The sequence below is a fragment of the Solanum pennellii genome, chromosome 4 (assembly GCF_001406875.1).
Source record: "Solanum pennellii chromosome 4, SPENNV200".
Taxonomy (NCBI): domain Eukaryota; kingdom Viridiplantae; phylum Streptophyta; class Magnoliopsida; order Solanales; family Solanaceae; genus Solanum; species Solanum pennellii.
Window position 1 is genome coordinate 69,042,800 of NC_028640.1, and position 17,809 is coordinate 69,060,608.

Consider the following 17,809-nt stretch of genomic DNA (forward strand, 5'->3'; position numbering starts at 1 on the left):
ATTTATTAGGAGAGATAAAATTAAATTTATTTAAAATAATGTGAGACACTCACAATGAGAGTGACTCTCCTACAAATATAAGATAGTTAGGCTGAAATAATTTGAATATATGAAAAGCTATGCATAGATAAATTAACTTGGAGAAGTGATATATTATTTGTAGTGAATTTAAGGAAAAGTGAAAAAATTAGAGAAATATTGAAAAGGGGTAATTAAATGAGACAGAAGGTACCTTTTCAATTTTAACAAGGACACGATCAGGAGCGGTTTAGCGCAATTAAAGGTTTAAAGGAAAATTTTAATTAAGTTAATAATTTTGATAGTCATTTAACTATTAATTTTTTTAACAGAAAGTCACTCAACTTTCATTTTCAACTCAAAAGTCACTCAACTATGATTTCTTTGCACAGAAAGTCACTCAACTTTTATTTTCAACTTAAAAGTCACTCAACTATGACTTTTTTGCACAGAAAGTCACTCAACCTATTTACTTGTTTTTTCATAAAAATTTAGTGACATGAAATTTTAATATTATCAAAAAATTTTAGAATCAAATATATATATCCATTTAAAATATTTAATGACCCGCCCATTTAATCCAACCCGCTAAAAATATGATATTTGTTATAAACAATTTGTATTATAGTGAATGTCTAATTATGTGGAGTCCTAGTAGGATATGGTTAGGAATCTACTTGGGGACCAAGTAAGGTTTTCCCTATAAATAAAGGGTTTTCCTTCGTTGTAAACAAGATTTGTGAAAGATCTATGAATCCTGAATATATTTCAAGAGAAATAAGAAGTCTTTTCTCTTCTCCCTACTTTCTTCTTCTTCTAAATTTATATAGTTTCATAACACGTTATCAGCACGATTGTTATATTCTTAAAGAATTATCATAGAAGACGAGAAAAGTACAAAAGAGATCTTGCATAAGTTATGCAATAAGGTTCTTATATCTTCAAGGTATAATTTATCTTTACGTTATAATTATTTATGTGACAAATCTGGAGTTACCATCTGGAGTAAGTATTTAAAGTTTTATACGTTTAATTTAAACGGATGAGAAGAGAATTACTTAATTTATTTTAATAATTAAATAAGCACAATTTAGTGAAAGATATGTTTTCAACCTTTATATGAGTTATGTGATCTATTAAGCTATATTTATTAACTACTAATGTTAATTATAAGAAATCAATAATCTCAATTCTGTGTGTAATTATAATGTACGATCATATTAATGATCATCAAAAGTGATAAAATTAAATTATTTTGAAGGCTTGAGGTTGAGCCTCATTGTGGGTAAGACGATAGATTTAAGTTTTATCGCACCAAAAGAATAAGACGATGGATTTATGTCTAATCGCACAAAAAGGGTAAGACATTGGGTTAAACTCCTGATGCACTATGATGATAAGATATTGGGTTCAAGACCCATCGATTTGTGACCTAAGACACTTTTATATGGATAATACATTGAATGTGAGTCTCAATGCACCATATTGATGATATAATAATGACTAAAGAAAACTAATGTGTTTTTGATGAGAAGTCGTGGAATTTACTGAATTTGCTCCATTACGCAAAGTGAATGTGGTTGTAGTACATAATATGTCTGAAAGAAGACAAGCGATTGAATAATGCACATAGATATGGAATGAGGTACTAAAGCTATCATAATTTGATAAGCTCACATGTTTGTGTTCCATTCATGAAGAATGAAAACTTCTGATAAATGCTAAAATATGGATCCATTCTCTAAAGAGAATGAGGTGTAAGCCACCATGCTAGTCATGAGAAAGATTGCGACCTTGGTCAATGATGTGGTATCACCAAGAATGTCTCGAAGAAGACATGTATTATAGAAAAGTTTCATGTTTTATCTTTGGGCTTGTATTGGACAAGAATTAATGCAATTGAGGCACATTCTATGGTAAATAAGAAATTTACTAATTCCTATACTTTCTTAGTTTGACACGATTGTCTGGGACATCGTTAGTCTATAATGTTTAGACGAATTATGAAAAATTAAAATGGACATCTATTGAAGAACCTAAAAATTCTTTTAAATGGTGAGTTTTCTTGTAATGATTGTTAGCAAGGCAAGCTAATTGTGAGACCATCATAAACGAAAGTTGAGATTGAATTCTCTGCGTTCTAGGAACGTATACAGATATTTGTGGACCTAGTCATCCACTTAGTGGATTGTTTAGATATTTAATGGTCCTAATAAATGTTTATTCTATATGGTCTTATGTGTGCCTATTATTATCTCGCAACTTGATGTTTGCAAAAATGTTGGCACAAATAATATGTTAAATGCACAATTTTCTTTAGATTAGTTCATTCAATGATGGGATCACGACTCACCTAAAGGGTGAAGGAATTGAGAAGAAATAAATCTGAAAATTACTCTTTGATTAATAAAATTGAAATTTACTCATATAATAGTAAATCAGAAATTTACTAAAGCAAAAGGCACATGACATAGTAAACTTGGAGTTTACGAGTACTAATAATTTTATTAGGTTGCATGAATAATTTGATCATCTCAAAGATGCGCATACTGAGTAATGGATATACATTGAAAAACTAGAAGATTCTTCAAGAATTCTTTACGTTGCTTGTTCTCGTGATAAAGTTGATTGGATCAACTAAAGTTGAGACTAAATTCCTAAATTCTGAAAAGTATAAAAGGTGAAATGGGCCCGTTTACCTATCATGTGATATGATAAAAAGATGCATCTATAAGATAATCACATGTGCGTTTGTTGTCAACATGTAGTTTGACATTCATAAAATTGTTTGTGCAAATATAATTGAGTTAAGAGTACAATTTCAGAATATGTAATCAAGATAATTTATCTTGATAATATTGATAAATATTCAAGATGATGTGACACTCAATGTCTTAATAGTAAAATCATTGCTTATGAAAATAAAGTTTCATATGTTGATCTGAAATATGATATTACATACAAACATAATTTGTATGAATCAAACCAATAAGGTATGATCAATTTTTCTGTTAATTGGTTTATGGTCAGGAACCAAATAATTTTCATATGATAATTTTGATGTGCAATATATGATTAATGAATATACTATGATGCACAAAGATAGATTCTCCAAAAGATTGAGATATATGTTAGGTTGTCTAACATAAGGGGGAGATAGAAGCAACACAAAAGTTGTAAATACTCCTATTGAATGTCCCTTAAGGATAAACTATGACATACATGAAGCATGATAGACTAATCAATTCTAAATAAAATAATCCTTGAAAAAGGGGGGAGGATCAAAGAATCAAAATGATCATAATAAGGAGCAATGTGCTCTTGGAGAGCCTACGACATAACACTTTATGAAACCTCATGAGAGAGGTAGCTACCTAAAAATAATGAAGTGATGAGATCTCAATAAGTTTTGTCGTGTTGTGAATCGATACAAAATGGTATATCGTTGACGATATCTTTGATACATAACGCGCAATATTGTAAAAAATTATGAGAATATGATTTCTACATCTATTAAAACATGCTTGTGTAGAAATAATTATCAAGTGAAAAGTGGAATGATGCATCTTGGTAAGCGTAAAGCTTATTTGACTTGCAATCTAGGCACTAGAAGATGTCATACATCTAATATTGAATATTGTTACTTGACAAAATTGATATGAAAATATCCAATGGGTTCGAAATCTAAAGTATGTGCAAGTTTTAGGAGAACTTGTTTATAATCTTTATAAGGATTAAATCGATTCAAAATGCATGAAGCATATACAAATATTGTTATGCAAGTTGATAACTAGAATTGAAACTCTTGAAGAGTTTTCAAAAGGCAATAGATTATTTGTTTAAAGAAGTTAAAGTAAGGAACTTGCAGAAACATTTGATCTTGAAGGGAAGATTCATAAAAGCAGATAGAAGAAATCATATTTCGTCAAGGTTTTTCTACACTAATGAGCTCCCAAGAATGGTGATATCATGTAAGAGGTTTGTTCAAGTAATACTATAGTTGATTTATTCACCATGTCTTTACCAACTACAACTTTCAAGAAGATGGTGCACAAGTTTGAAAAACGAAGATTCTAGTTTCTGAATTGATGTTGTCATTAGAAGGAGTTAATACACGATGTACTCTTTTTTCCTCACAAGGTTTTGACCCACTGGGTTTTCCTTGTAAGGTTTTTAATGAGGCATCCATAATGCGTATTGTTAGATATGTGTACTCTTTTTCCTTCACTAGATTTTTTTTCCTATTGGATTTTATCTAGTAAGGTTTTAACGAGGTACATAATCTACCGACATTCAAGGGGGAGTGTTATAAACAATTTGTATTATAGTGAATGTCTAATTATGTGGAGTCCTAGTAGGATATGGTTAGGAATCTACTTGGGGACCAAGTAAGGTTTTCCCTATAAATGAAGGATTTTCCTTCATTGTAAACAAGATTTGTGAAAGATCTATGAATCCTGAATATATTTCAAGAGAAATAAGAAGTCTTTTCTCTTCTCCCTACTTTCTTCTTCTTCTAAATTTATATAGTTTCATAACAATATTAAACATTTTATTTTACCATTAATTCCCTAGATCATTCCCCGTTGAACAATGAACATTTTATTTTACCATTAATTCGCTAAAAGAATATTGGAGACTAGGGAGAATGATTTAGGGAATAAATGGTTCAATATTTTACTTTTAGCGGGTCGAACTAAATGGAGCGGGTCATTATATGGGTATATATATGATTCTTAAAATTTTGGTTAAGAATTAAAATTATGTCACTAATTTTAATGAAAAAAATAATTAAATAGGTTGAGTGACTTTCTGTGCAAAGAAGTCATAGTTGAGTGACTTTTAAGTTGAAAATGAAAGTTGAGTGTTTTTCTGTGCAACTAAGTTATAATTGAGTGACTTTTGAGTTGAAAATGAAAGTTGAGTGACTTTTTGTGAAAACAATTGATAGTTGAGTGACCATCAAAGTTATTAACTCAATTTTAATTTGAGGTCTAATATATNTGAAAATTATTAGTACTTGATGTTGTTTTTTCAGTTATTGATTTTAGGTAAAATTTTATCTTTCCAATATTGAAAAACATCCTTTCAGTGAGATAATTATTATATGAATTGTTAACATAATCCTATGAGTAGAGTTGACAAATATTAATTAAATAAAGATAAGAGTTAAAAGTTAGAACCACAAAATGAGATTCAAGAAGATGATGATTTGATTTACCCCACTTCTATATGTTTGTTGTAATGCTTAAAACGAAATAAAAAAAAATTTGTAATTCACTTTGTTCAACACTCTTCACTATTATTTTTTATTTTTAATGAAGGACAAATATGCTAAATTGAGTGAAATTATAAATATTTATAAAAAAATATACTTTTTATTGTAAATAATCATTTTTTTTTGTAAAATTTCAATACATAATTTATTTTCCATAAAAATTTGGGCCCCCCAAAATTTTGAGGCCTAAGGCATAAGCCTTATTTTTGCAAAGGCAAGAGCCGATCCTGGACACAGTATTAGATATATATGAAATTATGAAATATATAAATTAAAATAGAAAATCAACACCATAAAATCTTGGCTACTGACGCCTAGTTTAGTGTAGCACCTGGGTTTCGCCTTCTCCTTGTCGAGTTTTGCTTTTGATCTCTCTCTGAGTCTCTAGTTCGTTATCTTCTACTACCGATCTTCTCCCTCTACTGCTACTGGAGCTACTGGATATCGACCTAAGAGATACTAGACCGGGTAGTAGGAGCTAGCCTTAGGGGCGGAATCGATTCTAAAATACAAAAATGAACGAGTTACTAGAAGCTGTCGCGCCTTTTGTGACAGGTTTACAAGAAACTTTGAGCGGAAGACGAGAGGCGAACCCGCAGGTTCCCGATGCCCTACCTAGGCACCACACTAGTCAGTAGCTAAGATTTTTTATTAAATTGTACAAATTTATTGACCACATATCAACTTATGAGTATTTTTGTCTCTCTACAAAACTTAACATTTCTTATTAAACGTACTCTCTAAGTAATTAGGGGAGTGCCCGTGGATGTCAAAATTCATAGGAAGTAACTAGGGGAATAAAAGAACAGACAGATGGCCAATATTGTTAGGTCAGAGAAAAGGTAAATAACAGAAATATTTGGAGGTATATGGGCCTATTGCCTATATTTATATGTGTGAGACATAGATGACCACAAGTTGGCGAATATGATGTTGATTTGCTATTGGAAAGCACCATTATTGCTGGCATTTGGTTGGGTATGACCTTAATCAATTTTTATTGTAAAAGTCATTTTTTATAATATGGGTATATCAAACTAATCACGAAAATAGTTATGTTTTATAATTTGTGTTATTGTTGTGTTCAAAAAGCCTGAGAAACTATTGGTTTGATATTATTGTTATGTTCAAATTCCGAATGTGATTTTTTGACGTAGGAATTGACACTTTCATAGGAATTGACACTTCAATAAACATACAGTTCGTCTTGGACCAGATCTAGAACTGTTCTCGACAGTTTGTGTAGCCATAAATCCTATTGTATTCATTGAGATCTGTTGACTTTGTATACCATTCCGTTGTAAATAAACGATCCTATCATAGATCCATTGGGGTCTTGAAATTATATAAATATGATAAGAATGGAAACAGCAACCCTAGTCGCCATCTTTATATCTGGTTTACTTGTAAGTTTTACTGGGTACGCCTTATATACCGCTTTTGGGCAACCTTCTCAACAACTAAGAGATCCATTCGAGGAACATGGAGACTAGTTGAAGTACTGAGCCTCCCGATGTTTAGGACACTCGTAAAATTTTCTTCCGCGATTCAAGCAACTTCACCACAACCACAAATTTTCACCAAATTACTAATAGAATCACAGCTAACTTCGGACATGATATAACTGAAAAGAAAAGCAACAACTTGTGATTTTTCACCTAAATCACCAATTTTTTTACTTAAAAACACGAAGCCCTCTCCTATTTTAAACCTAAATCACAAATTTTCAATTCATAAACAGAAAGTCCTCTTTAATTTTTAAACCTAAATAAAAAAATTTCAATGCAAAAACACAAAGTCAAGAATCGAAAGATGAACCAGCAAGAATCGAAACCCTAGTTGCTGTGAAGTTGAACGGCAGGGGGATGGAAGTGAATGGATTTACGCCAATATTTCATACAACTGAGTTATGTAAATGTTGTGAAACATGTTAATATGTTTTTTTTTATCTGAATTTTGTTTTGAGCATAATTTGTGGCTTCGCCCAAAATCCACCGCTAAAATGGAGAACTTTTGTTCCAAATCCAAACTTAAAGTTAAGCTTAATGTTTCTGACTAATTCGTTTCACACTGTCATTAAAACATCCCTAAAAAGTAGTGACAATTTTAGAAATCACCATTTTCTTGAAGAAAAAACAAGTGGGGGTCAGAAATCTCGTGTGGAAAGTGCCGCTCACTGCATCGCGGTAGGCGATGCTGCGTTTGCACATATGCAAAGATCTCATCATTCACCACACCGCAAAATCACATTCACCGAAGAAAAAATACGTAACAAAACTACTTCTCATAACCCAAATATATAAATAAATAAATAAATAAAAACAAATAGGAAAAAAAGAAGAAGGTTTTCGCCATTCCGATGGCTGAAAGCATATTAGCAGCTGCTGTGAGAAGAAAGAGGTGAAGCGTTGGGTTTTAATAGATGAGTTTGACGGCGATGCTTTATAATATGTTGCCCTAATGCAACTCATAATTTTCTGCTCGCGTCTCCACCTAATCTAACTAGATCCACCTAATCTACGGCTGATATCATACTCTACTATTTTGGAGATGCCACGTGATTTTAATTGGCATTTGAATATGTGATTTGAAATAAGTATGATTTTGATTTCATTTATTTGTAAAATTAAATTTGATCCATAAGTTTTATCTCGTGAGAAAAAGACCTATATTTCAAATTTTACAAAATAAAAAAAATTTATATTTGGCATGAAAAGATTATTTGTATCATGTCAATGAATTTAAAACTAGCTAGCTAGTTACCACTCCAACCATTTCAAATTAATTGAATTGTTACGATATTTTACAGAAAAAAAAAGATTAAGACTTAATTTTTCATTTTTACCCTTATTAATTATTGTCAAATTTATAATTAAAATAACTAAACTACTGAAAGATAAAATTCAAAAAACATTCTAAAAATAATTTTGAAAATTGAACAGTTAAATTGATTTGAGAAAAATATTTTAATAATTCAATTAATTTGAAATGGAGGGAGTATTAAATATTAATGTTGGCTAAGATATGTATACACAAATATTGATTTATAAAAACAACATAAAAATTTATGATTTTATCACTACGATACCTTCGGATATTCTAATTTATGAACTACATAATATATTCATTTTTATAAGATTTATGTATTTCTTTGTAAGATTGTCTTCTCTCAATTGTATATGATGAGCATACTTTCTCCTACTCCTTCTCCTACTATTAGCTAGGATTAATATCGTCTTATTCATATCAATTGCAATTATATTAAGTTTGAAAAGTCTCTGAGCAAGATAACGTTTTTCTATATACATATTATTTTTGCTAATAGCCTTATTATAAACAAAAACATATTTCACGTGGATATCAAATTGTTTTCCATTTCAAGAACATTGTTGAGAGTCACAATCATACCTTCACTAAGTAGATCATGAATAATGACTTGGTTCTTAAATCTTGATACATGACAATCTATCTTATTGTAAACTATTTTAAATTGTAAAAATTTGTTCAGAAATTTCTTCAATCGAACATCCTCAATCTTGTATTTCTTGTCAAAAATGTTTCACAACTCTATAACACTTAGAATTCATATACTAAGTAGGGGTGGACCTACCTTGGTCAAAGGGTATGGTCAAATTTTGATTTAATAAATATATATATAAGTATTGACACCTCTTGATACAAGTAAAAAGTTTAGTCTAGTGGTTAAGAAGTTGCAAAAACTTCTTTAAGATCCGCCAACTAACAAATACAATGATGTAAAGGTATGCAAAAAAAATAATAATCAACATGTTAGTAGTGTTGATTCAAGCAACTGGCCTAATGTAACAGTGGAGAACAAGCCTTTTGAAGGCCAATTTTCTTTTGATAAAGATGCACAAACTTGCTTCATACTTGGCCGAGCTAGAGGACTCTGATGGAGACACGCGAATGCTAGTTTTGTGATCTTCATTAATTCTTCTGCTTCTTGTTTTCCAGGAGCTAGTGTCCGTTTGTCAATCAATTCCTTTAACAGCGTTCCATACGCTCCTGATGCTGGTGAAGATGATAATGTAGCTTGAATAATATCACCTGGATGATGACCTATAATAACTTCTAGTGATAGAATCCCGAAGCTGTAAACATCACTCTTCTCATTTACCTTCATTGTGTAAGCAAGCTCTACAAACAAATTAGAAAATTGTGTGGAAGAGTGAAAGATTTTGAAGTAATGAATATATTCCTAGTTTAAATATACTCCACGTGTTTCAATTTGTTTGTTTGATTTTGACTTAAGACGAAGTTTAAGAAAGTAAAGAAGATTTTTGTATAGAAGTACCTGGAGCTATATAGCCAAGAGTTCCAGCAAACGATGTCCAATTGGTGGAGTTAGGCCTTAAGAGTTTAGCAGTACCAAAATCAGAAACATGGGGATTGCCTTCATCATCTAAGAGAACATTGTTGCTTGATATATCTCTATGAACTATAGGAGGTGAACACGCATGATGCAAGTAACACAACGCGTTTGCTACCCCCTTGACAATATCAACCCTCTTGAGCCAATTTAGATTTCTTGCTCTTTCCTCATTGCTTAGGTTTTGTGACAGGTTTCCTCCTTCCAACAGTTCATAAACCAAGAATGAATGGCGCGCGTGTGAACAAAATCCATAAAGCTTCACAATATTCCGATGGCGGATGTTTACTAGAGCTTGTATCTCTGTTGAAAAGCTTTTGATCAAGTTGTCATCAGATTCTTCATCTTCTAAAGCATGAACTTTTTTCACTGCAACAACTTGACCACATGGTAACTGAACCTTATAGACACTTCCATGTCCTCCCTTCCCTATGCAATATTTGCCATCAAAGTTTTCTGTTGCTGCAATGATGTTTTCATATGCTATTTTACCATCAAAGTCCCTAACTGAAAAAGAATTGCTTGATGGTTCTCTTGGCTGAATACTTCTATTTCTTTTCCTTTTCGTTCGAAAAAGTATACAAGTAATCACAAGTAGAAGCAAGGCAACCACAATTAGAGACAGAGTTAAGGTCAGTATAAGCTTTCTACTTGTTCTCTCTTTTCTCCTCAATGAAGAGCAAGGTCTCATACCAGTATGATTATTGCTGCATAAATCCTTGTTATCTCTTAATTCTTCACGCGATGCATTTTGAAATGCCACGATCTTGGGAAGGGGACCAACTAATTGATTGCAAGATATATCGATTGACCTCAAACTAACACGTTCATTGAAACTAGGCGGGATTGAACCAGACAAGTTATTACGCGAAAGATTCATTCTTTCCAAACTTCTCAAACTCCCTATGTGCCACGGTATCTCACCACTGAGCATGTTATAGCTGAGATCAAGATACGCTAGAGAGTGCAAATTTCCTAAATTAGAAGGAATAGTTGTATTCAGCATGTTCTTGCTTAAGTTCAAGTACCAAAGCTGCCTACAATCTCCTATTTCTCCTGGAATCGTTCCACTCATATTATTCGCACCCAAGTCAAGTCTTGTAAGTTTAGACAACTTCCCCACTTCTACAGGTATTTCTCCTGAAATTCTGTTCTCATGTAAATCGAGTTCCAGCAAGAGAGTTAGCCTCTCTAAACTTTTAGGAATTTCGCCAGTCAAGTGATTTGAAGAGAGATCAAGCATTTTTAGTTTGACCAAATTTCCTATCTCAACTGGTATGGCACCAACCAAGTTGTTATTGGAGATCTTCAAACTTGTTAGATTATGAGAAAAGCCCCATTGTGACGATAACTCGCCATATAGTTTATTATGACTCAAATCCATGTACACTAGACTTGGATAGACACCAAAAGCTTCTGATATATTGCTAGACAATTGGTTACCATCAAGCCTAACTCTTGATAGTGTAGAGCAATTTTTCAAGGTTCGAGGGACACGACCAATAAACTTATTGTCATATGCTATGAATTTAGCAAGTGATCCACCAAAGCACACATTTTGTGGCAAATGACCAGAAAAATTGTTCTCTGCTACTTGAAAAATTTGCAAATGTGTAAGATTTTCTAACTCTTTTGGAAGTGATCCATTGAGTTTATTTCTAAGCAAACACAAATGCACAAGGGATTTTAAGTTACCAAAACTTGAAGGGACAGGGCCATAGAGTTCATTACCAGATAAAAATAACAACTCAAGTTTAATCAAGTTACCAATAGATGTAGGGATAAAGCCAATAAAACGATTTATCGACAAGTCTAAGTGTTTGAGATTCTTCAGTAGCCCTATTTCATGTGGAATCACTCCATCAAACTGATTGTAACTCAAATAGAGGAAACTTAATCTTGAAAGATTGAACATGTTTTTTGGAAGTGTACCATTGAGTGAGTTATAAGAAAAATTAATCAATTGAAGATGAGGAAAAGAAGTGAAATTTAGATGGTGAAGATTACCTCTAATCCCATAATTTGCAAGATTCATTTGATTAATTCTTCCAATATTATCACAAGAAATGCCACACCAATTATGACAAGGATTAGTACTATTGCTAGTAATTAACCAAGAGGAAAGGAGTGTTTGGCTTGTATTTTCAAGACTTGTTTTCCATTTTAAAAGAGAAAATGCTTCAAGTGAAATTGAATGTCTTTCAGAAGCATTTAGATAAGATTTAGCAAGAACATGTTGATCAAAACAAAAAGTTATAAAGATCAAAAGATGAGTAATGAAAATTGTGTTGGATAATGAGGATCTCATTTTTTTTTCTTGAAAAAAAAAACAAACAAACATCAAAAGGCCTAATTTATTTTTTTTATTTTTTCTGGCTTTGTGGGAATGCTGGACAGTGGACATAATGATTTATGGACTGGTATTTATAAGAGAAAAAAAAACCCTCATGTTTCCAAGTGGGAAACCAAGCCAAAATTAACAGCTCTTGTTTAGTACTAGTAGCATTCTATATTTGTTTTTAGTTTGGATTAATTTAAATATAAATAACTTATTTCTTAATAGCTATCGCTAGAATATAGAATATGTAACTTATTTCTTAATAGCTATTACTAGATTTGGATTTTTTCTTTAATTTAATCCTCATGGAAAGTAAATTATAGAAAAAAAGCTTCAAGTCAACTTAATTTTTTTTTTAATCAGTAGAGTTGAAAAAATTAAGTACTTTTAGCCATATAGTAGCATGTAAAAGCTTATTTAATAAAAAAAAGTGGTGTTACTTTTTCCTCCAACAGTTTAATTTTTGCCGACCTCGTGGTTTATGCAGCACAACAACTAAGACTAACATAACATATACTTTATTTTCTTGGAGGTGATAATGTAAAATAATTTTGAGCAGCAAAAATCATTTTAACTAGGAAGAAATTGAATAAGGCTAAAGAAAAAACAAAATGTATAATAGCTTATCTCTTCTCACTAGGCATTTTAATAACAAAAAATGATATTGCTAGAAATTAATATAAATGATAGGCTCATAAATTAAATTTTCTAAATATATATTTTCAATTTGTAAATTGACATACAAAGATAGATCAAATCCATAAGGAGAAGTAGGGGTGTCAAAATCAACTCACTGGAAAAAAAAAACATGACTCGCTTAACCTGTTCATTTATTAGCTTAGATCATTTTGATCGTTTGCACGATCACTGAGTCATATCTTACCCTAAGAGAATGAGAGGAGTATTGGGCTTGAGTTTCTGTTAGATTTTGAAGAACACAAGCATGGACACATTGTAAAAACAGCAAGTGAATTGTCCTAAACATTCAAACATAAGCAACTGATGCTCGAACAGGATCATTTGATTTAGTACCCTGAGCACGACCTCTACCTCGTCCCTGTACTTGTCCTTGGCCTTGGCCTTGGCCCCGACCTGCTAGAGATCCGATATCATGTTAAAAGATAAGACGTTAGTGTCATATATATAGCAGAACCAATATGTTTTACACGAAAAGTTAGTAGTATACTATGTATCTTAGATGAAAAAGGATTGTAGCATACCCTGGCCTTGAATGGGCATTGAACCAGCTACTCCACCATAGTTGTTACCACGTCCACGATTACCACGACCTCTTCCTCCAGTTCGGCCTCTACCATTATATCCACGTCCTCCTTTCCATCCGCCCTCTCCACCATTTCCAGGCACACCATCATTAAAACGCCCTGTATACAGTAAACCAAGATGTGTAGGAAAAGAAGCAGACAAAAAAAGGAAGGCGATGCATTAAGCTCCCACTATGTGCATAGTCCAGGGAAAGGTGAGACCACAAGGGTCTATTGTACGCAGCCTTACCCTGCATTTTTTCAAGAGGCTGTTTTCATAGCTCAAACGTAACCTGTGACCTCATATCACAAGGCAACAACTGTACCAGTTACTCTAAGGCGCTCCCAGGAAGAGAAGGAAATTCATAACATAATCACAAAATAAGGGGCTACATATAGATAGAGAAAAATAGTCAAAATAAACATTATGTTCAAGCCTCACGGAGTCACGAGTCACCACCTTCTTCATGAGAAAATTCAAGAACTTTAAAACGACAATGAAAAAAGAATCATGGTCAATGTATGGTGTACCTCCTCCATAATCATATTCGGTCAGTGGTCTGACTTGATCTGCTGGAATAGGTGGCTGATACCTGCAAATTTCGACTGCTTATGAGACAATTTATGTGTCTTGAAACCAAAACCTGAAAGAGAGGGGCATAACAAGAAATGCGAACACAAAGACATAGTTACACCATCTGCAACTTCATGATATATCCATAGTTGCTACACATACCAACCGGGATGTTGAGAAATGGATTTAGATCATATTCACCAAACAAAACAATGCAAAGCATTTTCACATCAACGTATTTTAAGCTTTTGTAGTATGTGATTTGCCTTTTTGGATAATCAGATATATAGTGTAAAATTAGTATATCCCAAATGTTAAAAAAGAAACAGTTATACTATCTTACACAGATTAGTCAATATTACTAACACATACTAGTTCTTATCCAAAGAACGATTAGAAGTACCGTTAGAGGTATTGATTTGAACTATTAAACCAGATGGCCAACTCTGATATTAATCATCATAAGTAATAATGCCAATTTTACCGTAGTCCAGATTCTACTAGTATGGTATTGAGGCATAGTTGATTGACTGATATATCGCACATTTACTAATGACCAATTGAAGAAAAGGAAGAGCACGAAATGCAGTGTTGATATACTATAAATCATGATTACTAACCCGGCTGATGAGGTATCTAACTCCTCCTTTGAAAGGATAATTGTTATGACTGACACATGACGAGTAGTCTCGAGCCTGAATTTGTTAATAAATAAAGAAAGTTACTGAGCAAACATCCCAGACCAGAAAAAAGAAATACTTGATGGACTAAATTTAGCTGCATCTTACGGAAGAAGTCCTTCTTCTAAAGGTTCCCACGTATCAGTGATATCACTTGAACCAATCGATGTGATCTGATGAAGGCCAACAATCTTCCTCTGATGCATAAAGATTACATAGTTACATGCTTTATCGAGTTATTGGAAACAGAAACTAGATACTACATTTTATTGAAAAACATATTTTCAAAGAAAATTTAGTAAGTGGATATAAATCACATAGACATGCTACAATTAATCTGCTGCACACACCTTTATTAGTTCTGCTATCATTACTGTTTTGCTAATTGCTCTACCCATAGACTTGAGAGCAATTTCTTTAGATCCTTTCTCCTGCAAAACAACAAAATTGTCAAGACGCTAAACTCGCAGAAACATGAAAGCTTAAATCCATCACTTCCTGACGACTCAATGGGATCGAATATATGAGTTTACTCACAAACAGAGAGCATATAGCAAGCAAATTGTGGCATTGTAGTGTTACTCAAACTAAGGTGCAATATCATCAGTATTAAGATCCATTGATATTAATCTGATTCAGTTAGAATGCTTATTATTTCACAATTACACAAACAAACTACTCCTTTCGTCCCAATTTTGTGTCCTACTATCGGTGGAAAGGTCGAGAGGGCACCTAAAAATAGCTTTAGAAGCCAGATTAGGAAAGTCTTTCCCGAGTTCGAGCAAATGCAATGCGACATCCAGGCAAAAAAGGGCTGGGGTCAAAGAAAATGTCAATATCCCTTATTTAGTCTGCATACGCCAGTGGCGGAGCCAGAAATTTTAATAAGAGGGTTCAAAATCTAAGAAGTAAACATATGAACTACTGGGAGGGGTTCGACATCTATTATACATACCTAAAAAAATAATTTTAACCATGCATAAATAGGGAGTTCGGATGACCCCGGCCCCCCGATTATACGTTGCCTCCGCCCCTGGCATATGCACTACCCTCTCAAACCCATGTGTGAAATTACAGTGAGTATGTTGTTGTTGGAAACTGTATAACTTCTTATGTCACTCTTTAACTAGATTATTCATAGCCATACAAATCTTTATGACTTGATTTACGTTACTTGTTTATAAAGAAGATTTCGTTCTTTCTTAAATTTCGTACATGATCAAATACTTGTCACGTAAATTGAGACATATTGAGTATCAAACACATAGCACAATCATGGCTAGGGCACTACTAACAAGCAAAACAATTTATTGTAGAAATTTTTACGATTAAACGTGCAAACTAGAAATCACGTGGTGCAAAACTTTTACAAAAATAGGCAAATTAGTAGAATGAAAAAAAGATAAACGAGGGACCTGAAGAAGAAGATTAGTAGCATAAGTAATGTAATTCCTTAATCTTCCTTGTGTTGTTATTCTAATCTCATTCTCCTTAATAGGATTATCAATTTTTGGCTTCTGCACTTTCTCATACCTATCCATAACTTTTTTAAAAACAATTTTTTTCCTTCTATCAATTCCCAAATAATGAAAAAAAAAATTAGCACTTGTAATTAACAATCTAATGTTACAGCAATGTTAGTTCTTTTGATAGTGTAACTTTTTTACTCTTTTTTTCTTTTGGTCAAAACAGTATTCAAAAAATTACGGTTAATTTGTGGCTAATATAACCGCCTTAATTTTCTGATCTCAGTTTATGACTCTGATTCATGAAATAACCACGTGTTTAAGATTCTTAATAGTAACCCTAAAAGGATAAAGCTACAAATCTTATTTACGAGAAGTATATAAAACATCCTTAAATCATATACAAATTATTAATTTCATCTCTAAATTATAAGCAATTTTAAAAATTAATGTTTATTTTAAATAGTTCAGATGTGTTGATTAATTTTTCTTAAAGAAATAAATGGTTTTAACTTTTGAGTAGCCGTAGAAATTATTATTTTAGCTGTAGAAATTCTTATTTAGCCGTAGAAAACACACATAATTATTAGGTCAGTCGTTAATTTAATTGGAATCAGTGGAAGCACATGGACTTTACTCTTCCAAATTTATTGCAATGAGATGCAACAATTTCTTTATTATTGCCAACGCATATAACAACAAATAAAATATTAAGTATTTATTGTAGTGAGATTATTTCCAAGTCATAATAATGTTATATTCATTATTATAAAATTATAGTGCAAGTCTCTTCGAATTTTTGATTATTTTTATTATCTTAGATAACAAGTTAACCTAGGCAGGGCTTAAAAAATAAAGCAAGTTGTTAGTAATTATTAAAAAATAAAAGAAATAATCAATCAAAGATGTCTATAAATTATGACTTTGAGAAGCAATGCAATATATTCAGTACACCATAATTAATTAACTTCATAAATTAAAGCTTCTCCAAGTAATGGCATCATTTAAATTTGGTTTGATCTTCACCACACTTCTTCTCATCATGGCAACCACTAGTTAGTTCTTCATATCTCTCTCTATAATAATATGTTGTAGTCTTACATTATATATTATATATGATTCTCATCAACATGTGTACATATATATATATATCATCACATATGATTGTGTAGAAACTTTTGTACATATCAGTATGTACGTACACTTTTAATTTCTTTGTATATGCATGTGGATCGAACGTGTTTTTACTTTAATTTTCATGTTATATATATATATATATATATATGATCTTGATCTTGTAATTCTGATTATTGACTTCTTTCAGTGGATGTGATGTGGTTCTCGAAGACCAAAGTTATGGCTGCAAGAAATGTGGATCCTCATGTATTATCAAGGAGACTACTTCCACAACTTAACGATATACTTACATGTGGGACTCTGTGTGGTCCTCATAGTCTTACTGATTACGATTGCAGTGATTGTTGGTGATAGAATATGTGCCTCAACTTAACAAGTAATGGACCAGGTCCCTTACTTCACTTCAGAAAAATACCAGAAAGTTAAATGCAGTAAAATCAACACAATGATTTTACGTGGAAACCTCCTTGCTTAAGGGAGTAAAACCACGACCTGTCTCACAGGATTTTCAATCGTTTTCACTAATCTTCAAAAGCAAAAGCGAAACACGATTACACCAAACGTAAGAAAGAGTTATCAATCTTACCGTTAAGCAATAGTCCTCTATTGCTCAACAAGCCTAAGTAGAAAAACAATCTACCCACTAAGCTATCCCACCTGGACAAC

The 17,809-nt window shown here is 32.2% G+C and overlaps 2 protein-coding genes and 1 long non-coding RNA gene across 4 annotated transcripts in view; all 3 read right to left on the reverse strand.

Annotated features, from left to right (window-relative positions):
- Window positions 1-9,000: 9,000 nt before the first annotated feature.
- On the reverse strand, window positions 9,001-12,052 carry LOC107017423 (MDIS1-interacting receptor like kinase 2-like). Its single transcript, XM_015217659.2, has 2 exons — window positions 9,612-12,052; window positions 9,001-9,454 (listed from the first exon to the last, which is right to left on the reverse strand). The coding sequence occupies exons 1-2, from the start codon at window positions 12,025-12,027 to the stop codon at window positions 9,078-9,080; spliced, it is 2,793 nt and encodes a 930-aa protein (XP_015073145.2). The 5' UTR covers window positions 12,028-12,052; the 3' UTR covers window positions 9,001-9,077.
- Window positions 12,053-12,822: 770 nt separating this feature from the next.
- Window positions 12,823-16,151, reverse strand: LOC107017274 (protein FAM98B-like). Of its 2 annotated transcripts, none has more exons than XM_015217536.2 (7): window positions 15,956-16,151; window positions 14,891-14,971; window positions 14,649-14,737; window positions 14,481-14,555; window positions 13,818-13,879; window positions 13,245-13,406; window positions 12,823-13,116 (listed from the first exon to the last, which is right to left on the reverse strand). In XM_015217536.2, the coding sequence occupies exons 1-7, from the start codon at window positions 16,079-16,081 to the stop codon at window positions 13,010-13,012; spliced, it is 702 nt and encodes a 233-aa protein (XP_015073022.1). In that variant the 5' UTR covers window positions 16,082-16,151; the 3' UTR covers window positions 12,823-13,009. The 2 variants fall into 2 exon arrangements, with proteins under 2 accessions (XP_015073022.1, XP_027772532.1); XM_027916731.1 differs by having other exon boundaries at window positions 12,823-13,119.
- Window positions 16,152-17,694: 1,543 nt separating this feature from the next.
- The window catches only part of LOC114076974, a 5,326-nt gene continuing 5,211 nt past the window's right edge, over window positions 17,695-17,809 (reverse strand). Inside the window, exon 2 of the long non-coding RNA XR_003578059.1 lies at window positions 17,695-17,800. This is a non-coding gene — a long non-coding RNA (uncharacterized LOC114076974). The remainder of the gene's footprint in view (window positions 17,801-17,809) is intronic.

Excerpts from the sequence above, each read along its gene's own strand:
- LOC107017423 (XM_015217659.2), bottom strand. The coding sequence starts at position 12,027 with ATGTTTGTTTGTTTTTTTTTTCAAGAAAAAAAAATGAGATCCTCATTA. Across the intron at positions 9,455-9,611 it reads TCTTGGCTATATAGCTCCAG|AGCTTGCTTACACAATGAAG; the intron begins GTACTTCTATAC and ends ATTTGTTTGTAG.
- LOC107017274 (XM_027916731.1), bottom strand. The coding sequence starts at position 16,081 with ATGGATAGGTATGAGAAAGTGCAGAAGCCAAAAATTGATAATCCTATT. Across the intron at positions 14,972-15,955 it reads CTACTAATCTTCTTCTTCAG|GAGAAAGGATCTAAAGAAAT; the intron begins GTCCCTCGTTTA and ends GTTGTTTTGCAG. Across the intron at positions 14,556-14,648 it reads TTAGAAGAAGGACTTCTTCC|GCTCGAGACTACTCGTCATG; the intron begins GTAAGATGCAGC and ends TAACAAATTCAG.